Genomic DNA, 24,703 nt, shown 5'->3' on the forward strand with positions numbered 1-24,703 from the left:
CCAGGAGCCTGGAATTCCATCGAGGTCTCTCACATGTGTGGTAGGGGCCCAAGCACTTGAGCCACCACCTGCTGCCTCCCAGGATGCATCAGCAGGAAGCTGGATTGGAAGCAGAGGTGCCAGGACTGGACCCCGCATGCTGCTATGGGAGGTAGACACGGCATGCTGCAGCTTAGCCTGCCGCACTATAACTCCCACCACTAAAGTACACCTTTAAGGTGCACTCAAGGGGTAAAGCTATAAAGCAAAATGAGAAAATGACCTCACAAAAGTCTCCAGAGTACCAGAAGTGGACAAGAGGTGAACAACAACTACCTGGTGCCCTGGGCAGTGGTTAGAGCAGCATTCACTTTACAGCAGCTCTGTACACGTACGTTGTATGTTTTTGATCTGTGTTCTCACACACGCAAACACACATTTTTAAAAGTTAAAAAAAAAGAAAAGACTAATAGGACAGGGTCAGACAACACAGGGGTTCTTTAGATGCTGTTTTGGATACGCACTGTCTCATCAAAATTATCTCCTAAAAGGGCACAAAAGAATAGAGTGCACAGTACACGAATGGGATGAAACAAATATGTATCAACCAGACTGAAAGGGACCTTTAGTCACTCACTGAATCAACTATTTTAGCAAAATTTACTTTCCAAACAAGGGTAGTTAAGATTATCTGGAAGTTGGCCGGTGCCGTGGCTTAACAGGCTAATCCTCCGCCTTATGGCGCCGGCACACCGGGTTCTAGTCCCGGTCGGGGCACCAGATTCTATCCCGGTTGCCCTTCTTCCAGGCCAGCTCTCTGCTATGGCCCGGGAAGGCAGTGGAGGATGGCCCAAGTGCTTGGGCCCTGCACCCGCATGGGAGACCAGGAGAAGCACCTGGCTCCTGGCTTTGGATCAGCGCAATGCAGCAGCCATTGGAGGGTGAACCAACGGCAAAAAGGAAGACCTCTCTCTCTCTCTCTCTCTCTCTCTCACTATCCACTCTGCCTGTAAAAAAAAAAAAAAGAGAGAGAGAGATTATCTGGAAGTTCCAGGACACCCAGATCACATGCTGTGTAGGAGAAAAACTCTTCTCTTCCCGGGAACTTCCAACATCACTGAGACTGACTACCACAAGTCTCAAAAGAAGAAGAGGGATGCTGTGGGTTGCTGTTGAAGAAAATCTTTAAAAGTCATCTTTGTGTCCTGCGACTGGCTGACTTCCTCTAGAGCCTTGACCTTCCACTGATGGGATTTACAGCCCTAACCCAGGGACAGCCCCAAGACCCTCCCTATCTCTCCTGTCTCTCAAGAAGGTCAAAGTGCTGGCCTTGGAAGGGGATTCTTGGAGCAAAGGGCACCTTCCTGCTTCCTGCCTTTGTGGGCTCTTCCTATGAGTCACTGTCTGACCCCTGGGCTACCAGCTCTGTGAGCTGCAGCTTTTTGCAGGAAGCTGGGGATGGGATGCAACACCTCTTTTCCATCTACTTGGAGATTTGGCTCTAAAGAAATCCAACAGCAGGGTCAGGGTAGGGAAAACCAGGCCTTCTGGCCTCAAGTCTGATGGACTGCAGTGACATGAACACATTCACCAACATGTTTTTTAAATGCCCTTCCAAGGACGGAAGACAATCTGATTAGTGCAGAGGTCATGTGAGTCCACACTGTAAAGTGAAAACCTCTACAAGTACAGGGGCTTATTGTACTTTTGGAGTTGGTGGTGACTCCCTCACCAGTCTCCTGAGCTCTCCGTGACCTCACCCTTCCCTCCCAGTGGCACCTGGTTTTGCTAGTCTCAATGCAGAAAAGGGGCCCAGTGTTCTGGACCCCAGGCTGTAACAATTCAGGGGAAGTCTCATACTCTTCAACTCAATTTCTAGCACACACCACACAAGCCGCTTATTAAACGTCTCCCTGCACACTAGGAAGGCTCTGCTCTCGGTGACACTGAGACATAATAGGATATGAATCCAAGCGTGGCATGTGTGTCTTTGAGCAAGTTAGAAAAGCACTCTGTGCCTCAGTTTCTCCAACTGCCTGGCAAGATCATAGACAGAATACAGTTGACTCTTCTTACTTGAAAATTCTGTATTTGTAAATTCTCCAACTCACTACAATTATCTGGAACCTTAAAATGAATACTAGTGATGTTTTCAAGGACATTGGTAGATACGACTCACAAGTTCCTTGAGGTACATGTTTCCAGCTAGGGTGGAACAGGCACCTGCCTCCCTGTTTCAGTTCTCATAACAGAAACAAGTTTCCTTATTGAGGTCGATTTAATGTCACATATATCTTGCATTTTTGTACTTTTAGATGGTTTTACCATTTAAAGTGGTCCCCAACTATACTGCTGAAGTGCAATATTAATCAAGAGTACATATTAAATAAGATGCCTCTATGCAGAAACACATAAAACAAGATTGTGTATTGCTTGGTTGGTTGATGAATCAGCCTGCAGGAACCTGAGCCTGGACTGCCCCTAGAAACAATGGTTTAGTAGTCATGAAGTCAGCATTCCAGGTGGTTACAGAGAACATGAGTACCACAAACAAGAACAACTATACTTCACAGGGTTGTGGTAAGAATTTAATTACAGATATAAAGCACTTAGGATGTACCTAGTACACTGCAAGCACTAAGTAGAATGGCCCTCTGCACCCACAGGTTCTGCACTCACTGATTCAACCCACCCTGTATGGAAAAATACTTGAGGAAAAATTGCATCTGTATTGAACATAGACACTTTTATGGTCATTACTCCCTAAAGCACATAGTACGATAACTATCTACACAGCACTCACATTGTCTTGGGTATTATAAGTAATCTAGAGATGATTTCAGCTATACAGGAGCATGTAGGAGCATGTGTGTAGGTCTTATGCAAATATACACTATTTTACCTAAAGGAATTGAACATCACCATGGATTTTGGTATCTAGGGAGGGTCTTGGACACAGTCCCATGTGGATACCAAGGGGTGACTGTACTACAACCTATTAAGAGTCAAGAAAGCAAAGACAAAGATGGCCAACTGTCAGAGATGCCATCCTCCTTAACGTTTCTCTCACCCTCCTCTGAATCCTGAAGCAGAACAATTCAGACTAAACCATTTCATTATTGCCTGTGCACCATTACAGAAAATTCAATTCTATTGCCCACACTCATAGGGCCAGATGGATTCCTTCTTAGAAGACCCTTCAATATGGGTCCAAAACAATCAACTAGGGCAGACTGAGATTTGGTTTGATTACTTCCTAATGGAAGTTCAGGCACTGTAGAGAAATAAAACATGAAGCTCTGTTCTCCTCCATTGCCCACAGTATGTACATCAGTTCTGTGTGCATCAGTTCTGTTCTCACGAAGGAAAGCTGCAGGTACGCACAGAGAAAAGCAGGGAGCCAAATATTTGGAAGCTTGGTGTGTGGTCAACTTAGGTGGCTTATGAGAGAGCCATGAGTGGTTAAATACCTAACCATGGTTGTTAATTATTTCCATTGCTTCTTTTGCTTTTAAGAGACCGATAAGTCACAATGTTGCTTATCAGTCATTAACAGCCAAAAGAGAGAGAGAGAGAGAGAGAGAGAGAGAGAGAGAAAGTTATATTTCCCTGGAACAGTTCAAAATAAGCCTTGGAAAAGTAGTGAATGATATTTCACCACAGCCAGCTCACTCACGTTCCATTTCGGTCTCCTCCAGGGCTCTACTGTCTCTGTAGCACGTCAGATGGCAGTAGTCTCTATGGGGCCAGAGGTCATGGGCAAATCTCTGCTTACAGGTGACTGCAGCTGGTCCTCCGGGGCTATAACTCATGCCCAGACAGACTTTGATTTGCAAGAGCTGCTTCTGGCACAGATGGAAGAAAGCCATGCCACAAAGTGAAATAAAAACCTATGCTTGAGCTCATACAATTTTCTAAAAGTATTCTGTAATGGGTTGAATGGTGTCCCCTAAAAAGATACATCCAAATCCTATTTCCTAGTGCCTACAAACGCAATAGTATTTGAAAATAAAGACCTTGCAGGTGTACCTAAGTTAAGGATCTTGAAATGAGACTATGCCTGCCAGACTTTAGGATGGACTCAAAATACAGTGACTGGGGTCTTCATAAGAGAAAGAGAAAAAAAGATTCCAGATTCACAGGAGAAGAGATACAGGGAAGAAAATGGAGGCAGCAACTGAATATGTTTGACCACAGGCTAAGGAACACGAGGACTCTACCATCAGCAGCAATGATTCCCCTCTAGTGCCTTCAGAGGGATTTTGACCCTTTGATTTCAGTCTTCAGGCTCCCAAAACTGTGAAAGAATGAGTGTGTGTTATTTTAAACCAACAAGTTTGTGGTAATTTGTTGTGGTGACATTAGAAACCTAATAATATCCATACATACCCCCACATGTTTCTTTTAATTAAAACACGAAATCATGAACCAAAAAGACATTCACCATTGCAAAGATACACAATCAATGATCTTGCCATTCAAAAACAATCCATTTGCATGTTTTTTGGTGCCTGCTGGTTTGTTTTGCTGTTTTGGTCACCACCCCACTTCAGAAACATGCCCAGCACAGGGATGAGTGATATGCAGAACTTCAGACCCCGTAGAGATGGTTGATAAGAGGGGTTTCACATGACTCAGTCATAAAATCGGGGCACAGGGTAAGAAAGCAGCAAGTAAATGAGTCAAAGATTGAACTAAACCTTGGGTTTGCTTTGAGACTGAAGTCTGAATTAGGATGTGTCCTTTGTCCAGACCCAAGCTTGTCCTTAAGCTTCCATGAGCTGGAAGTGGCTCCTCAAGGCTGGCACTGTGGCGCAGCAGGTTAAAGCCCTGGCCTGAAGCATCGGCATCCCATATGGGCACCGGTTCTAGTCCCGGCTGCTCCTCTTCTGATCTAGTTCTCTACTGTGGCCTGGGAAAGTAGTAGAAGATGGCCCAAGCCCTTGGGCTCCTGCACCCACATGGGAGACCCAGAAGAAGCTCCTGGCTCCTGGCTTCAGATCAACACAGCTCTGGCCGTTGTGGCCATCTAGGGAGTAAACCAGCGGATGGAAGACCTTTCTCTCTCTCTCTACTTCTCTCTGTAACTCTGTTTTTCAAGTGAAATAAAATAAATCTTTTAAAAAGAAAAGTGGCACCTCAACTGTTTACTGGTGAAGCAACCCTGGGCCTTTGAAGAGCTGGGCAAATGGTCAGGATCCACATCTCCTAGGCCTGCAGGATCCTTCCTGGCCTCCCTACTCTGTATTCCAGTCCGTGTTAAACAGAATGTCAGCTAACACAAGCCCACAGAAAGAGGATAAGCAAGTCTAGACCAGCCCTTCAAGTTCACAACGTTGATCTCATTTTCTAGGAGAAATTAAGGCCAGGGAAGTGTAAGGACTTCCCCAGCATCTCACAGCTGATTAATAACTGGAACTAGGACTCAAGTTTCCTACTTCTCACTAGGGCCAGGAGGCTCACACATCTAATGGAAGACTCACAATGATGAAGGGCGTGGAAAAGGGGAAGAAGAAAGAGGACAGAACAGACAGGGACTAAGGCAGTGATATCCAGAAATTTTTAAAACATTAACACTTTTAGAAGCTGCTTCATAGTTATCTAAATTGTCTACAATGCAAGTCTTGCACCTTGAATCTGACAGACAGGCACCCAGAGTTTGGCTCTCCAAATGTATCAACTGTGACTTTGAATTATTTAAATTCTCTAAGCCCTAGGTTCCTCAGCCACAAATGAAAATAACTAACATCTACCTCATTTGGTCATGATAACTGCTAAACACGATGTACAATGGGTTTCTAAAAGGTTCAAGAGAAATGCATATTACAAGAAAAACTATGTGGATTTTAAAAGTCGTCTGCACCCAATTAATCCTATGTAAAGAAATTTCACTCACACAAAAGCCTACTTGCAGAATGCATCATGAATATAAAATTTAAAAATGCTAAGCACAGATTCAGTAGGAGGAGGATAAAGTTATACATGGAGAGCTCTAACTCTACTATTTCTTTTTAAATTATTTAGTGGATTATTTTATTTAAAATGCAGAGGCACAGAGAAATATGAGACAGATAGAGATCTTCAAGCCACTGGTTCACTCCCCTAAATGCCTGCAATAGCTAGGACTGGGCCAGACAAAAGCCAGGAGACTGAAACTCACTCTAGGCTTCCCATGTGGGTGGCAGGAACCCAAGAACTTGAGCCATCATCTGTTGCCCTCAGGATGTGCATTAGCAAGAAGCTGAAACTGGAAGCAGAGCTGAGGGATGAAGCCAGGAACTCTACAGTGGGATACAGGCATACCAAACACCTGCACCAAATGCCTATCCCAAACTCTGTCATTAATGTTTTCTTTCCTAAGGTGTATTCAAGGTATATGAGTGTTTGCTTTATTGTTCTTCATAACACTTTATTTTAAGCAAAACATGTTTTAAATGCACAAAGAGAAAGCAATTTGTATATGAACAGATTATGGTATTATTAATTATGAAGTATTTACTCAGTCCTTACTCTATTGCCAAGCACTCTAGTGGGCAATATAGAGGATACTAAGGTGAGTAAGATTCAGCCTTTCCCATCTAGACTACAGCCTCCAGTCACATCAGGGTTATAACTGCCGTACCAGGCAGAATGCAGGAAGTGACCTGAGTGGTATAAAAAGAGAAAAGAGGCAGACAACTTCTCATAGGGACATTTCTAAGACTTCTTCAGAAAGGTGACAACAGAAATGGGTCTTAAAAATTCAGCAGAATTTTAATAAGTAGTAACAAAAAGTGTTTGTACTAACAACTGGGACACTGGCTAAGAAAACCAGCTCAGTCAGCCTGACCCCTGGCAGAGCCTGGAGCAGGCAGGATCAGAGAAGAAGGACGGGAGGGAGAAAGGATGAATGGTCAGCAGAGAGGTGTCCATGTACACTGAGAAAATAATGTTCAATTTCTTTCTTTTGTAACTTTCAAGAGAGGAATTTTCAGGTACTTATACAGGGGACAAAAATCAGGTTCCAGTGCCTGGGGGCAAACAGTAGGAGCTCCAAAACTACTCGCTTAAATAAATGAACCTACCTAAATGGGCTTGCCCACAAGGAGGAGAGCAATCCCTCCATCTTGTCTTAGGCATAAGCTTGTTGAACCAGGCTTCTCGAAGGCTGTCCCCAGATCACTTGCAGCAAAACCACCTGGCACATTTACCAAAGTGAAGATTCCCCAGGCCCCACCCAAGACTATATATCAAAACCTTTGAGATTCACCTAGGAAGTTGCATTATTGGAAAAGAGAGATAGGGGAGAAAACAGTGTTGAAGAAGCAGCGTGGGGGAGGGGAAGGCAGGGTAACAGCTGGCCACTTTTCAAGACATTTGTGCACGCAAGACAGCGGAGAATAGTTGCTGGAGGTCAGGAAAATATGAAGATGAACTGCTAGTCAGAAGAGCCCTCAGACTATTTCTAGAGAAAGGGAAAGACAAAATAAAACTAGTGAGATGCAAATAGAGATGCACATCACAGAAGACACAAGCACTTTCCCACAGGTACAAGGGTCCAGAAAAAGATGAAGGACAGGGTCAAAAATGCCAAGTAGCACTATCAGACTGGCCAATGAGCTGAGAGCAGGAGCTGTTTTTCCTGATCTAACAGTCCCTGGTGTGTGTCTCCCCAAAGGGACAGAGGTGACCATGCACATAGATGACAAATACCATCCTGCCAGCCACACCTCTTCCAGACACGGCTGCTGCGGGGAGTGAAGTAAAACATGAAAGTCATTAAGACAGTAGAAGCTGTACAAAATGTACTTTGTAAATGGGAACAAAAAGGTGATGCAAAGAAGGGAGTTCTCATTCAAGTCATTCAGATCACCTTAGCCACATGATTTCACCCCATCAAGATTTCAATCCAGTCTCTTTGGGAAACAGTATGACAGTTTCTCAACAACATACAATTACTATAAAACCGAGCTAGTCCATAACTATGTATTTACCCCAAATAGACGACATGTCTGCACACAAACATGCACATGCCACAGCATCATTCATAACAGCCAGAAAGTGGAAACAACCCAAAAGCCAATCAACTGCTGAATGTATGCACAAAATGTGGTCTATCCATACAATCGAACATTATAGGCATGAAGGAACAGATCTTTGGCCTAGTAGTTAAGATGCCAATTAAGACACCAGAGTTCCATATCAGAGTGCCGGGGTTCTGAATCAGCTCCACTCCTGACTCTAGCTTCCTGCTCAGGTAAACCCTAGGAGGCAGCAGCAATGGTTTAAGTGATTCGGTTCTGCCACCCACGTGGGAACCCTAGACTGAGTTCCTGGCTCCCATGTTTGGCCTCAGGTAGAGGATAATGTGGGCATTTCAGGAATGAGCCAGCACATGGGGGCTGGTCCTTTCTCTCTCTGTCTCTCTTTTCCTGTGTGTGTGTGTGTGTGTGAGAGAGAGAGAGAGAGAGAGAGAGAGAGAGAGAGAGAATCTCTTTGCCTCTCAAAAAAAGTTGTGGGGGGCAGGGAGGGGTGAATTGTGGCACAGCAGGTTAAGCCAGTACTTGGGATGCCTACATCCTATATCAGAGTTCCAAGTCAAGCCCTGGCTACTCAACTTTTAATGCATCTTCCTGCTACTGTGCCCAGGAAGCTGTGGAAGATGGCTCAAGTACCCGGGCCTCTGCCAACCACCTGGGAGACCTGCTTGGAGTTCCAGGCTACTGGCTTTAGCCTGGCTCAGCCTTGGCTGTTGTAGGCATTTGGGGAGTGAACTAGTGAATGGAAGATCTCCTCTCTCTCTCTCTCTCTCTCTCTCTTTCCCCTTTGTCTCTCTCTCTCTCTATCTGTGTGTGTATGTGTGTGTGAGCGTGTGTAACTCTGCCTTTCAAATAAGCAAATAAATATTTTAAAGGAATGAAAAGGTGACATATTGTTTGATAAAAATGTCCAGAATAAACAAATCGATAGTGCCAGAAAGTAGATTAGTGGTTGCCTGGGCAAGGTTAGAGAAGTAGGAGGAGTGACTACTGATGGTAATGTTTCTTTTGAGGGGTGATGAAAATGTGCTGGAATTAGATCTTGGTGATGGTTGGACAACTTTGTATACACACTAAAAACCACTGAATTACACTTAAAAATTACATTAAAGAAAAATTATTTCACACCAGACCTTCAGATGACCTGTGTGGGAAAGAACACGCAGGTATCCACACACACATACCATTGCTCCACATGTCCATTAGTAAGCTCTTCTTCCCAAATACTGTTGCACTGAAATGGTGCCGGAATGACACCAAACCACATGAGACCAGTCCACTCATATTTACATTCTCAGAATAACAAGGATAATTAACTACAATTTATTGAGCATTTACAATGTGTCAGACACTATATTAAGCATTGTACGCCTATTGCCTCCTTTCATTTCGCATTACAAACCTTTCAAGTGTGTGCCATTATTATCCCCATTTTACAAATGAGGAAATTGAGGCACAAATTGTGCCAGGTCACCCACCTGGGTGACTCACCCCAGGCAATCTGATTCATGAGCACCATGCATCCTACTCCAACTGACCTCATCTTCTTGGAACCACTTGCAAAATTCATTGACTTACATTTGCCAGATGTAAGCCAAAGCAACAGCCTATTAACTGAACTATTAGCTGGAATAGCAATCCCGGACAGAACACTGGAAATACTCAAGGCTCTGAGGATGAACTGAGCTGAAGATTGTATTTCCTATTACCAAGAGCATTGAGAAGTTGAGTGTGTAATCCAAGCATGAAATTCTAGACCATTATCCATTACCCTTTAGACCAGGGGTAGACGACTGTTTCTCCCTGCCCACAGTAACCTGGAAATCATAGTAGCAGCAGCAGCAAGAGCAATAGCAAACATTGTGCACTGTGTGTATGTGTATGTGTATGTAATACACATGGCAAACACTTGCTAAACAGTGAGGAGTAGATGGTGAATTACATAGCAGAGGCAATGAAATCAAAGAGGCTTGCTCAAGGAGGCTTTGACATTCGCACTTCTGAAGGGGCAGCAGGACTAAAGCAAGCACAGAGAGGAAGAAAGCATTGCTCCTCCAACAAGGAGAGCAGTCAGTGTTTAATATCCTGGAAAACAAGAGCGGACAGGCAGGAAGAGGTTTTGTAAGATCTCCAAAGTCAAGGGAAGTGTTTGGGCTTGACAGAGTAAGAAAAGATAAGTCATGCTTTAGCAACAGTTGTGAAAGATTGATTGTATGGCTTGCCTACTTCATAAAAGAAAAAAATAATAAAATCCTGGCTTCAGTCCTTGCTTCCCCAACCCTGAAATTCTGCATTAAATACTGGTTCCTAATTTCATTTTAAACATTCTGCTTCTGTGATATCTAACCCTGAGGTATGACCTAATGGAACCTTCATTTTCATCCACTCAAGATGTAGAATCATTGCTCAAAATCACAACCCTGAACAAGACTCCGTTGTATGGTTTCTTCACAAAGCCTCTTAGCATGTCGCTAATGAGCATTAAATTTCCTCACACTTCACGGCTTAATCTATAATGAATCAACAGCCTCGTGAACAGCCTGTGCCTTGATAAAATGTGTTCTTCGTGTGAGAAATATTTCCTTGCGCTCCCTCACTGAAATTTTCTTCAGGTAAAAAGACTGACAACGTATCCAACTTCTTCTGCTGAGTGCCACAGAATTCCAGTTTTCTCCTTCACTGTCATACACCTAACACTCACAACTGATTTTTTTTTTTTAAGGGGACCCTGTGGAAACTTCTCTCCCGAACTTGCCCTGCACCTGACAGCGGCATCCACCTGGGTCTCAGGTGCTTCAAGGACTTTAGCATTCCAGGCAAGAAACCCAAGAAACACACCGAAAAATCCTGTTCAGGTCCCAGGGGCTGAGTCTGCCTCTCAGTAGGATCCCACAGCGAGCCCCCCTCGCCAGCACGGATCCACGCTCCGCGACGCCCGGCTGCGCCCAGGAAACCCCAGCTCCCGGGCCGCGCGGCGCACTCACCTGACCAGGGGCTCCTTCTCGGGCAGGGCGGGCTCCTCCAGGCACTTGCCGGGGCAGCAGCAGCAGCACACGGTCCTCAGCCAGCCCCTCAGCCCCATGGAGAGCGGCCACCCGCTCTGGCGCCAGGAGCCTCGGCGGGCGCGCGCGAGGCGAGCGATCGCGGCCGGGGCGCGGCCACCGCGCCGGCGTCCAGGTGCGGGGACAGCGGCGGCCCGGGCGTCGCGGGCCGGGCCGTGCGCATCACGCCAGGGCCGGGGACGCGGCCGAGGGCCCAGGGGGCTGCGGGCCGCGCGCCTCTGTCCCCTCGGGGTTTGTTGTTGGGAGCGAGTTTTTGTTGGTTTTGTTGGTTTTGTTTTTTGGTCCTCTCTTAATTCCCGGGGCGCAGGTTGGGGCGCATGCGTCCCGGAGACGCCGCGCTGCTGCCCTCTAAGGAGGACGCGGGGACTCCAGCCGCAGCCCGGCACGCAGAGAAAGCCCTGGAGCCACGGGGCACGCGGTGGGGATGACTGGATTCAGACTTTTTATTGGCTTCCCAGTGGCAGGAAATAAAAGGTCGTCCGCCCCCACCCACCCGCCACGCCTTCAAAGCAGAGTTTCCGGCATCTTTCCAGCGTGCTGGCCCCTCGCGGATTAAGTCAGCCAAACTTGGGTGTGTGGGTGACAGGGCATCTGAAGCTCTGTCCTCCGACCTCCCCGCCCCTGGGAGAAAAGCTGCCGCTTGTGCGTGCCTTTGCACAGCTGCTTTTGTGTTGGGTCTTGATGTATGCACAGGTGTATTTACGTGTGCTTGTCCAAACTTGTAAATGTGTGCGTGTCCATAGCGCCCCGCCTTTTTACCCTAACACTCAGGACGTCACAGACAGGGTATCAGGTCCGTGCGGTGAGGGGGTCCCTTCCTCTGTCTTTAATACAGGCGCCTGTTATGCAGCCATCCTACATGTCTTGTCTTTGGAACCAGACCCCTACTCGGGGTAGGGAGATGTATTCCAGGCTTTTGTTACTAAGGTGATGCCGCAGTAGATATCTTTGAGCCATGTATTTGGACATTTCTGCAAGAATATCTATCAAATAAACGTCTGTCAGTGAATTTTGAGTCTTAAGTAAGATGCCTCTTTAATTTTTTTATTAAACTTTTATTTAATGAATATAAATTTCCAAAGTACAGCTTATGGGTTACAATGGCTTCCCCCTCCCAAAACTTCCCTCCCACCCACAACCCTCCCCTTTCCTGCTCCCTTTCCCCTTCCAATCACATCATGATTCATTTTCAATTCTCTTTATATACAGAAGATCAGTTTAGTATATATTAGGTAACGATTTCAACAGTTTGCCCCCATATAGCAACACAAAGTGAAAAAAAAAAAATACTGTTGGAGTACTAGTTATAGCATTAAATAAGAGTGCCAAATTTCTCTCCAAAGAGGCAAGGCAAATTGGCACTGTCCAGCAAGATGAAAAAGTATCCACTTCCCTGTCCCACTACCAATGCACAGTGCCATCTAACTTTTCGGCTTTGCCTATCTGGTTTATTCAACAAATATTGATTAAGGGTCTGTTATGTGCCAGGCGTGTTCTAGGAACTGGTGCTGGAGCAGTGAAGAAAACAAAAATCCTTGCTCTCCTGGAGCATACATCCTAGTAGAGGAGTTAGACAAGTGAAAGGACAGTGTTTAATGTGTTAGAAGATGAGAATAGGCACTAGAGAAAAATAAGGCAGGGACAAGGATAAGAAGTGCTAAGGAGGGTATGTCTGTGTGTGTGTTGGAGGTGGAGGCAGGGGAGAGTGGTGCCTACAGTTTGTTTTGAGAGGCAGTGAGAGGTAAGCAGATGGACAGTTTTCACCCACTGGTTTACTCCCCAAATGCCAGGGGCTAGGAACACTGTCCAGATCTCCCATGTGGGCGGCAGGGATCCTATTACTTGGATGACTACCACTGTCTCTGCATTACAGGAAGCTGGAGTCAGGAGCCAGAACTGGGTATCGAACCCATGTACTCTGATGTGGGAGGTCAGCGTCTTAACCTCTGGGCCAAAAGCCTGCTCACTCCTGCCTACAGTGTGAAGTGGGGTTTTTAAGGAAAGCTTCCCTGAGACTGTGACATTTAAACAGAGATTTGGAGCTGAGCAAGCTAGCAGTGATAGATGGAAGAGATTTCGCAAGGGAATAGAAGGAGGGAGTCTGAGAAACAGCAGGGACCCCGGGGATCCTAGAGAAAGGGGATCGAGGGGAGACAGTAGCAAGAGACAGAGGAATGTCAGGGATCTTGGAGGACGCGTGAGCTGAGCAAACCTTCAGAGGCTTTGGAGAGAGGAAGTGGTGGAGTTGACCTCTGCAGGTGGCAGAAGATTGGCTGGTGTCTCTGCGGTGCCAAAGGCTGTGTTAGGGAGATGCATCTGACGATTCAGGCGACAGATGACAGGGTGGTAGCAGCAATGGTGGTAAAAAATAGAGGGGCTCTGGGTGGAACTTAAAGATGGAGCTACCAGCCGGCGCTGTGGCTCAACAAGCTAATCCTCCGCCTAGCAGCACCGACGCACCAGGTTCTAGTCCCGGTCGGGGTGCCGGATTCTGTCCCGGTTGCTCCTCTTCCAGTCCAGCTCTCTGCTGTGGCCCGGGAAGGCAGTGGAGGATGGCCCAAGTCCTTGGGCCCTGCACCCACATGGGAGACCAAAAGAAGCACCTGGCTCCTGCCTTCGGCTCAGCGCGGTGTGCCGGCCGTAGGGCGCCGGTCACAGCGGCCTTTGGAGGGTGAACCAACGGCAAAGGAAGACCTTTCTCTCTGTCTCTCTCTCTCACTGTCCACTCTGCCTGTCAAAAAAAAAAAAAAAAAAAAAAAAAAGATGGAGCCACCAAGAGTTGCTTGAGGAGTGTAAAGTGGAGTTTGAAGATAAAGTGGGAGAGACTCCAAGGCTTGAGGTTCACAAGCTGTGAAGGCTGACCCGCCAGCGACAGGGACAGGGGGCTGTAGGAGGAGCAGATGTGGAGGGGTGAAGAGGAAGGTGAGAGTTTATTTTCAGAAGTGTCAATGCTTGTGGGTGGCTATCATTTTCAAAAGTACTTTACTCCACCTAGATTTGTCCTGTGCTGACTCAGAGTAAGTCTGAAGGGACTTACCAAGTGCCTCTTCATTCAGAGGCTACAACACAAGGGAAAATAGCAGAAGGTCCCTGTGGCCTCCATTTTTGTCGGGGAGAAAAGATATGGACCAATCATAAATGTTGGCAGGACAGGACAGAGTACCAGCTGTCGCGAGGCACAGGTGGGCATCAAGCCCACAATCAGGTCATTTATCCCTTCAGCTGGTGCCAGGAGAGAGGCTGTGTGCTGTTCTAGAGAACAGACTTCCAGCTGACTGGGAAGTCCTCTTGGTGGACGCGCCTATGTTGTGAAATTGGATTTGGGGTTTTTAGTAAGTCCACACCAGGTCAGGTAGGCAGTGCATAAATGGTGCTACCAAAGTGTGAATTCAGTGAGCAAGAAAATGCCATGAGAGGCTACAGCTGCCACTATGACGTTGGGTCTGCTGGGAATGGAGAAGTTACGGAAAGCGTCCAGCTCTGTCCCTTTACTACCTTTGATTTTTCTGAACCTCAATTTCCTAGCCTATAAAATAGGGCAGCTCTGGCTCTGCTGTGCACAGTTGCAAGACTCAAATATTTGAGACTGTTCAAAAACCGAAAAGCCCTGTAGAAATATCGGAATTCAGCACCAATGAACCAATCCAAATAATATAGGTCTGTCAGGGAAAGAGGTCTGTTCCAACACTCCTCAGATTGCATATGATAATTTTTTCCACATCTGTACCTTTGCCACATGTGGGCATCTTTTATGTGGTCTGTTTCAAGCAGGATATATATAGAAAGCTGTTAGAACCATGTCTACTCCAACAAACTTGACAAAGAGGTTAATGCCCTCCCTTTCTGTATGCACTGCTTGCCTTCTCTAACAGTTACTAGTATTTTGCTTTATTATTTTCTGAAAGTATTTATTTTTAAAATATTTATTTATTTGAAAGGTGGAGTTACAGAGGCAGAGTCAGAGAGAGAGAAAGAGAGGTCTTCCATCCGATGGTTCACTCCCCAAATGGCCACAACGGCCAGAGTTGAGCCCATCCGAAGCCAGGAGCCAGGAGCTTCTTCTGGGTCTCCCACATGGCTGCAGGGGCCCAAGGACTTGGGCCATCCTCTACTGCTTTCCCAGGCCATAGCAGAGAGCTGGATCAGAAGTGGGACAGCCGGGACTTGAACCAGTGCCCATATGGGATGCCAGCACTGCAGGCAGCGGCTTTATCTGCTACACCACAGCGCCAACCAATGAAAGTATTTATTAACTTATTTTGAAACACTCAGAGAGAGCTCCCATCTCCCATTAACCACCACCACCCCCCCTCCCCCGGCTGCACCAAATGCCAGAGATTTTGGAATTCAATCTAGGTCTCCCATGTAAGTGGCAGAGACCCAACCACTTGGGCCACAACTTGGTGACTTCCAGGGTAGGGACCTGGAATCAGGTGGGGAGCCAGAACACAAAACCAGGCACTCGGTGTGGAATATGGACATTGTAACAGCTATGTCAAAAGCCCACCCCTCTTTTTAAATTAATTTTAAGTTGTAAAAGCTATCAATGAATTATTCCTGTTAAAAAGTAAAAATATTACAGTTCAAATTCCTTCTGCAAACTACCCATAATCCCAGTCCCCTTTCTACCCTGCCCAGGGTAAGCATTATTGTCAGTATAAAAAGAAAAAGAAGAAAGGAAGGGAGGGAGTGAGAGAGAAAGGGAGAAAGGGGAGAGAGAAACAAATCTTTCTGTGAACACATATGAGATGACTTCAAGAACTTCATGGAAAAATGGAATTAAAAGATAAGCTTAGAGGCTGGCACTATAATGTAGTGCGTAATGGGCGCCATTCAAGTCCCTGCTGCTCCACTTCTGATCCAACTCCCTGCTAATGTGCCTGGAAAACCAGCAAAGGATGGCCCAAGTGCTTGGGCCCCAGCACCTACACGGGAGACCCGGAAGAAGCTCCTGGTTCCTGGCTTTAGATCAGCCCAGCTCCAGCCATTGTAGCCATTTGGGGAGTGAACCAGTGGATAGAAGATATTCTCTCTCTCTCTCTCTCTCTCTCTCTACCTCTCTTTCTCTCTCTTTCTTTCTCTCTCTCTGACTCTTTCTATAACTCTGCCTTTCAAATAAATAAATAAATCTTTTTTAAAAAGTTTGTTTGGGGTAGATACTTGGCTTAAAAATTAAGCTGCCCACATTTCATATCATTGTGCCTGCATTCAAGGCTCAGCTCCCCTCTGATTCCAGCTTCTTTGTGCTGTGCACACTAGGAGGCAGGAGGTTATAGATCAAGAAATTGGGTCCCTGCTACCCATGTGGGAGATCTGGATTGGGTTCCCAGCTCATGGCTGGCAGCTTTGGCCTGACTCGGCTTTAGCTATTGCAGGCATTAGAGGAATGAATTGACGAATGGGAGATATTCTCTCTCTCTCTCTCTCTCTTTCTCTCTCTCTCAAATAAATGAATTAATTAATTAATTAATTAAAATTTGTTAAAAATATAAACGTATTTCAAGGCCAGCATTGTGCACAGCACATAAAGCCACCATCTGTGATGGCAGCATCCCATGTGGGCACCAATTCATGTCCCAGTGGCTCCACTTCCAATCCACCTTCCTGCTAATGGCCTGGGAGAAACAGCAGAACGTGGTCCAAGTGTTTCAGTCCTTGGCATCCGCATGAGAGACCCAGATGAAGCTCCTGGCTCCTGGCTTCTGATTCCTGTCTTCAGCAGTAGCACTGGCCGTTGAGGCCTTCTGGGTAGTAAACCCGTGGATGGAAGATCTCTGTCTCTCCCTCTCTCTCTCTGTAACTCTGACTTTCAAGATAAAGAGAGAAATTTAAAAAAAAAAAAGCTTATTTCAATGCAAAAAAAATTGAAATCCATGCATAGATTTTTCATAATACACATGGATTTTTAAACACCCACCTGGTAAATATATATATACATGCCCATGTGGTGTAGCATCGCTTTGCCCGTTTTATTGGCAGTCAGTTTAGCTTTGTATGCACACATCTGTTCACAAGCTTTTCCCACTTACAATGCTTTGGAGTAGCTGTCATGAGTATTAGTTTTTTGAGGACTAAGGTTTTTCATAGTGCTCATCTTCCCAGAGTGGAACGCCTCCATCATGTTTCTGTTTTTGATAAATTGGACCTTTGACAAGAGTAACAGTGCTACTAACTCCTCCAGTTTCAGCTTGCAGGTAGCTGCCAGCACATTTTGACAACCTCATTCTATTCAGACATCGTTCACAGGAGAGCAGCAAGCTTCCCTTTTTTAAGGCGGTACTAGATTATTCTTACTGCCTGAATTTACGCCCACAGCACCAACCACAGTGATAGCACATGATATTTACCCCGAGTCTCTGGGCACCTGGTGTAGAGGGCGTAGGCAATCCCCTAAGGCAGCGATAACTCACAGCCCCATCAGCTTCTTGTTTTTAAGGCAGAAGTAGGAAACTGCTTGGCCCCTGTTTTCAGATTTCTCAAAATGGGGGGAATTTTAGAGTCTGTTTTGAAAGAAAATATTGGTGTCATTTGAAGTCCCTGCCCTTTAAAAATATACTGGTGACTTCTGAGAGTTGGAGGAAATGACATATGCAAAGAGGAAAAAAATAGAAAATCAAAATATTTAAGCTCCAACATCACGTCATGAATGCATTCTACAGAACAGCTGTGGTTGGAACACTATAATACGAGCTAGTTCCATTCTGTTTTTCATTCAACAAGTATTTCTTTTTTAAGTTTGTTTTTAAGATTTATTAATTTTTATTTGAAAGGCAGAGTTACAGAGAGAGGGGTAGAGACAGAGAGAGAAAGAGATCCTCCATCCACTGGTTCACTACCCAATTGGCTACAACAGCCAGAGCAGGGCTGATCCGAAGCCAGGAGCCAGGAGCTTCCTCTGGGTCTCCCATGTGGGTACAGGGGCCCAAGCACTTGATCTATCTTCCACTGCTTTTCCCAGGTGCATTAGCAAGGAGCTGGAAAGGAAATGGAGCAGCCGGGACACAAACTGGTACCCAAATGGAATGCTGGTGCTGTAGGCAGTGGCTTTACCCACTAAACCACAGCGCTGACCCCAACAAGTATTTCTTGAGCCAGGTACTACAATGGGGAAACTAGAAAATAAGTTCCATGCATGAAGGTGGGGACTTGGTTTTGCTCTTTGCAATCTCCCCAGCAGATAGGATAGTGCAGACCCATGGGAGGGTGTCAATAAATAGAAGGATATGCTGTACAGCCTCATCTAGAACAATGCATCCATATGACAACATGGTGAGCACTTAATATGTACATTGACTAGTGTAAGAAAACAGAAAAAGAGCTATTTAATATTGGTGTGGAAATGTCTAACTTCTGAACGGTCTGTTTAGGTATTACCCAAACCCAGGAAAGAAAAACCAAAAGGCCACCACCATCTTCCTTACAGATCTTCAAGCCGGTACCCTGAGCCAACCTCAGCATCATCACTCCCTCCAGCCACCCAAGATGGCAAGCCTACATGTCTCACATCTCCAGGGAAGTCTTACAGGGAGAGGTGGAGGCCCACATGACTGGAGGTCACCGTAAGATCTCTTGTTTCTGCCTATACAATATTTCTCCTTTTGATAACAGCACTTCCTTTTCCTTTGCACATGCTCCACCCCTGATTCTATAGGTTGTCCATGGGCAGCGAAGGCACCTTGCACCTCTTACCCTTCACCCCCAACAGAGGATGAGCACGTGACTAAAATGAGTCAATTAGACACTCTCCCTGCAATTTGTGTCTTAAGGGCAAGGACCTAAAGATGGAAAATGGCTGGAGTTGGGACAGGATCTATTTTAGCGATATGCTGAAGAGTAGGCCCAGTGCCATTGGTGTATGTATAAATAGAATTTTCCTGCTCCTGCATTTCCCTAGGTCAAGTTTTTCCAGCTGTTTAGTTTTCCCATCATTCTGTACATTACTCCATCACTTGTCAATCAGTAATGTATTGTTTTCCTTTTTTTTTTTTTTTTTTTTGGCTTAAGTTAACCAGGGTTGCAGTCTGTAGCTTTCAGAACTAACTCTATACAGCCCCACTGAAGTGGTTAACATGAGGAAAAAGGGTCATTGTGACAGTTGATCAGTCTTGTTAGGGGAGGGGAGGGGATACAGTGCACCGAAGTTGGATTTGGTCAGGTGAGATTTGTGTTTCTTTTTCTGTGCATGATTTCTCTCTAAAGAGAAGTGGACAATATCTGTGGCCTGAGAATCCTTCAATCCCATCTGTCTGTGCTTTCCCAGAATGTAAAATACTTACTTTTCAAGATATTTTTATTTGATGCTGTCTCCTGGTCAATTTCACTTCCCTACCACCCCTTAAATATATACTTTGAGAAAACTTTAATAATCACAATCTTTGCTCATTCTTCAGTTGCAAGGGACAAACATTTCTGCTCTCCTCAAAACTGAGCAAAGCTGCTTTTCTAAACAACTTAAACTTTTTAAAGGGTGACTGTGACCAGAATAAATACAAGCCTGAGTGGGGAGATGAGGTCTTGAGCACACTAAGAGGTTCTTTAAAATCTTGACTCTGGGGCCAACACTGTGGCATGGTAGGTTAAGCTTCTGCCTATGGTGCCAGCATCCCACATGGATGCCAGTTTGAGACCCAACTGCTCCACTTCAGATCCAGCTCCCTGCTAATGCACTGGGAAAGCAGTGGGAGATGGCCCAAGTGCTTGAACTCCTGCGCCCATGTGGGAGACCCAGAAGAAGCTTCTGGCTCCTAGCTTCAGCCTGGCCCAGCCCTGGCCATTGTGGCCATTTGGGGAGTGAACCAGTGGATGGAAGATCTCTGTCTCTCCTCCTCTCTCTCTAACTCTGCCTTTCAATTAAATAAAAAAATAAAGCTTGAATTAAAAAAAAAACAAACAAACTCTTACAGCTTTACCATGAAGGAGTCTAAAACCTGTTGAGTATCAACTCAATCCAGCAATTTTGGTTCAGATTTTTGTGGTCTTTGTCCTCTGAATATTAATGAGCTGCTAATTATGAGTTATAATAACACTGTTCAAACTGGTTTAAGTGTAACAGGAAATGTACTAGCTCAACTAACTGGAAATTTCAGAAGAAATGCTGGTTTTTGACACACTTGGATCCAGGCGCTCAAAGGTAGAATAAAGGTGAGTCTCTTTTCATCTCTTTTAGTCTTGGATCCCCAAGAGCTCCAGATTGCTCAGCTTTTCTGCACAAAGGGAACATCGTCTTCCCAATCAACAGACCAACAGGCCCCAGGCTCGGCTCTCACTGGCCTAGAATGCAACCAACTGCCAACTGCTCTGTTCAGAGGGAAAGAATACATCCAACTATCAGGCTCTAGTCTCATGCACACCCTTGTGCTGTTCAAGTGAAAAGGAACTGGGGATTTAGGAAAAGTCAGTTGCTTGGACAAGAGTGGGGAGAGGCATCGTTTCCTAAAGAAAATCCACTGGAAGCACAACAAGGGGAATAAATATTGGGAAGGCAAAGCAACACACGTCTAGTATGCTTAGCTGCTAATGCACAGATCCAAACACAGTTGTGTATGTCCAAGAATCTTCTGTTACCTGGAGTGGACAGAAAGGACCCCACAAGAAATAGCCAGTCCATAGCCTCAACACATGCTGCAGGCACTTTCTACAAAAGGAAATTCAGAATCCCACTGCATACACTAAAAGTTCACAATTAATTGATGAGCGCATCCATATCTACTCCTCAAAACAAAGAGAAATGACATCACTGAATGCACATCCATGTCTACATCCAGTAATGTGCCCATTGCGATTAAATCCCCTGTCTAACTGTACTCCTGGAATTAGCTCTGTTGTCATGGCCTTCTATCATGTAGGTGACAAACACTTTTCCAATGTGCAAAATAGTCTCTGTTCTCAGCCCAGGAGATGAGATCTGGACTCCCATCTCTTCCCACCTCTGTAAGACCAGCCCCTCTACAATTCCAAGTGTTCCACACTACCAAAAGTCTCTCCATGTTATTATTAACTAAAATTAAACATATGCTGGACCCATCTATCAGGCCATACCTCTTTCTAATCCAATTAGACTCTAGTAAACATTTATTAAGCACAAGGTGACACAAAGCTATAAAATATGAGAAAATATACCTCAATAACTATAATTTGAGAAAACATTAGTATCATTCTTACTTGCTGTGAAAGACCCAATGCTTGCCTCCACTCTAAGCCCACTCTAAGCGAATCTGAGTGCTAACAGATAAACAAATTTATGCATACGGATTTTTAGTTTGCAGTTCCTTAATATCATTTCTTTCTCCATAATACCCACAGAGACACATAAACGGACCAGAACCCTGCAAGTTCTATACAAGTGAAGGTACTAGGTAAATCTCTTCATAAATTACACAATACAGAGCGTAAACCCTCCTATAATCCTCTCTACTGCCACCTCATGGCCTTCAACTGTAAATGAACTGCAGTGTCTGGAATTGGGGGTTAAGATTCTGAAATGCATGAGAAAGCTTTCTTTCACTCCACAGACGGAAAGTTGGAGCAACTACAGATCTTAAAAGGCCATAGTAATATTTCAGTATAGATTCTCACTGGCTTTAGGCCAAAGTCTAAAACTGTTTGGGTACTGCTAAATTGAACAGTAAACCTTCTCTTTTCATCTCTACCATGTTCCAAACATCACTCATTATTGTATTATTATCACATTTGGTATTATTTAGCATTAGTATTTGACTTGTTTTCCTGAAAAACCATAGAAAAGTGCATAGGCTTTTACATATATTTTTACATAAAGGAAATTGTTTCAATAAATCATTGAAATTGAGGAGTGTTTTTTAAAATGATGTTATTTATTCCATCTTTTATGTACTGAAATAAATCTGTCTCAGATGCTGCTTGACAATATAGATGAAAAGGTGTTTGGCCTAGCATTAACATGAAAGTTAGTATTTCCATGCCCAAGTCAGAGTGCTTGGGTTCAACTCCCAGCTCTCACTCCTGATTTTAGCTTCCTTAATGCAGACCCTGGGAGGCAGTGTGGATGACTCATGTAGTTGGATTTCTGCTACCTATGTGTGAAAACTTGACTGAGTTAACAGAACCTGGCCTGGGCTCCCCTAGCCCTTGTAGGCATTTGGGGAATGAGCCCACAGATGGGAGAACTCTCTTTCTCTGTTGCTCAAATAAATAAATAGTTTTTTTAAGGTAGGAGCACAACTCCTTAGGAAAAGAACAGATGTGGTTCGGTGAAATGCATTAACTGGCCATTTTGGCTGTGCAAAAATTCGCTCAGGGGCAGGCAGTATAGTGCAGCAGGTTCAGCCAGTGCTTGGAATGCCTACATCCCATATTGGAGTACATGGGATTGAGTCCTGCTTCTGCTTTCAATCCAGCTTCCTGTTACTACTCCTGGGAGTTAGCAGATGAGGGCCAACTACTTGCATTCCTATCACCCACATGGGAGACCTGGCTGAAGTTTCTCATTCTTGGCTTTAGCCTGGCCCAGCCTGGCCCAGCCTGGCAGTTGCAGGCATTTGAAGAGTGAACCAACAGATGTAAAGTTTGTCTCCCTCCCCCCTTTAAAATAAATAAATCTTTTTAAATTTATTTTATTTAAGTTATACAGGTTTCATGTATTTCATATACACAAATTTAGGAACATAGTGATACTTCCCACCCTATCCTCTCTCCCATCCATGCTCCAACCCTTCTTCCTCCTCCCCCTCCCATTCCCACTCTTACTTTTTACAAAAATTTACTTTCAGTTTACTTAATGACTATAAGGTTAACCCTATACTAAGTAAAAGAGTTCAACATGGTATGAAGAAAGAAACACTGTTCCTCAACAGAAGAGACAAGGTCTATAAACAGTCATTGAATCTCAAAATATCCATTCTTTGAAAAATAGCTGCATGGGCCCAGACAACTATCTTGTTCTGCGTGGTAAAGGAGGAAGAGCCTGAGTTTCCCTCAGAGATTTCAGAGGAGCAGGAACTGGGGAATGTGAGGAGCTGTGAGATGAGGACAGGCTGGCCTCACAAGGGCATCGACAGGGAGCCTTTTCTCCAGAAAGGTGGCAGTCGGCCCCTCCATGATAGGACAGCACCACGTGCCAGTGCTTAGATGGGGAAGCTCAAGTTCTCAACACCTTAATGGATGTTCCATGCCTTCATTACCTCTTAACGTCTTTCCTATATTTGTCTCTGGGCTCTATTTTTTTAGATATGAGAGAAATTTGTTTCATCTGCTTGTTCAATCCCCAAATGCCCACAATGGTCAGGACTGGACCAAGTTGAAGCCAGGAGCCTGTAACCAGGATCCCATAACCAGGATCCCACATGGATGGTAGAAATGCAATTACTTGAGCCATCACTCCTGACTCCCAGAGTCCACATTGGCAGGAAGCTGGAATAAGATTCAAGCCAGGACTTGAACCCAAGCACTCCAATATAGGATACAGGCATCCAAAGGGGTATATGAACTGCCTTGTCCAAACCTACCCCACCAGGCTTGCCATGGATACTCTGCAGTCTGTAGAAGACCCATGTCTTTATATATATATATGTTATATATATTGTTTTCTTTATTTGAAAGGCAAATTTACAGAAAGAGGTAGAGACAGAGAGAGGGGTCTTCCATTCGCTGGTTCACTCCCCAAATGTTTGCAAAAACAACAACAACCAGGACTGCAACAATGACAAGAAGAAGCCAGGAGCCAGGAGCTTCCTCCACATCTCCCACATGGGTGCAGGGGCTCAAACACTTGCACCATCCTCAGCTGCTTTCCCAGGCATGTTAGCAGGGAGCAGGATCAGAAGTGGAGCAACCTGGGACTCAAACCAGCGCCCATATGGGATGCCAGTGCTGCAGGCCAAGGCTTTAACCTGCTATGCCACAGTGCTGGCCTGAGACCCCTCCCTTTGCAGTTCCTATTAAACAGAGAGTGCATTCTATGTAGAAAATACATGGGTTACAAAGATGAAGAACTGAGAATATCCCTTTCTCAGGCCGTGGCATCATAATCTTGAAAAGGAGCAATAAAATCTTAGAAATATACATCTTGGCCAGATGGAGAAATGAGACCTCCAAATAAAGGTGAAATCCTTAAATATCACCCCACAGTTATGCTAAAAACTATTGCCTTAAAGAACTTGAGAGGAGAAAACATTTTAAATTCCAGTCCCCAGAGAGCAAAGGTTTCTGGCTCAGAGGAGCTCCAGGATGCCAGGACACCTCTTGTAACCCTGCTGACTGTCCAGTGCCTACCGGCTCCTCAGGAAGCCAGATCTGAGGTGGAGCTCTCAGGGACACTTACGAGGGTGTGCTCCCGGAATCAACACCCATGGAAAAGAAAGGAAAGGCAGGCAGGACTGGGCCTCAGCCAACCTTAGGGGGAGCTCTGAAGACAGACAGATTCGTTAAAGTCATCCCATGATAATCAGTCAGTCTCTGGGTGAGCGTGACCTTGGGTGAGGTAGGTCTCAGCGGGGGCTGTCTGGGATAGAGGCTGGCAGCGCAGGGCTGTCTGCTGGGCTCCTTCTTTCCTGGGAGGGCCCTGCTTGGTGCATCCCAGCATCCACTGCCCTGAAAGCCCTAGCCATCGCATGGAGAGTACGACAAGCTCAGCATCTCCTTCCTCTGAAAATGCCAGGATTCTTTCAT

At 45.3% G+C, this 24,703-nt stretch overlaps 1 protein-coding gene across 1 annotated transcript in view; it reads right to left on the bottom strand.

The window, feature by feature from the left end:
- The window catches only part of MREG (melanoregulin), a 64,495-nt gene extending 53,393 nt beyond the window's left edge, over window positions 1-11,102 (bottom strand). The window contains exon 1 of the mRNA XM_062201849.1: window positions 10,982-11,102. Coding sequence (XP_062057833.1) covers window positions 10,982-11,079 — 98 coding nt within the window. The 5' untranslated portion in view covers window positions 11,080-11,102. The remainder of the gene's footprint in view (window positions 1-10,981) is intronic.
- Window positions 11,103-24,703: the final 13,601 nt, after the last annotated feature.

The sequence above is a fragment of the Lepus europaeus genome, chromosome 1 (genome assembly GCF_033115175.1).
Source record: "Lepus europaeus isolate LE1 chromosome 1, mLepTim1.pri, whole genome shotgun sequence".
Classification (NCBI taxonomy): domain Eukaryota; kingdom Metazoa; phylum Chordata; class Mammalia; order Lagomorpha; family Leporidae; genus Lepus; species Lepus europaeus.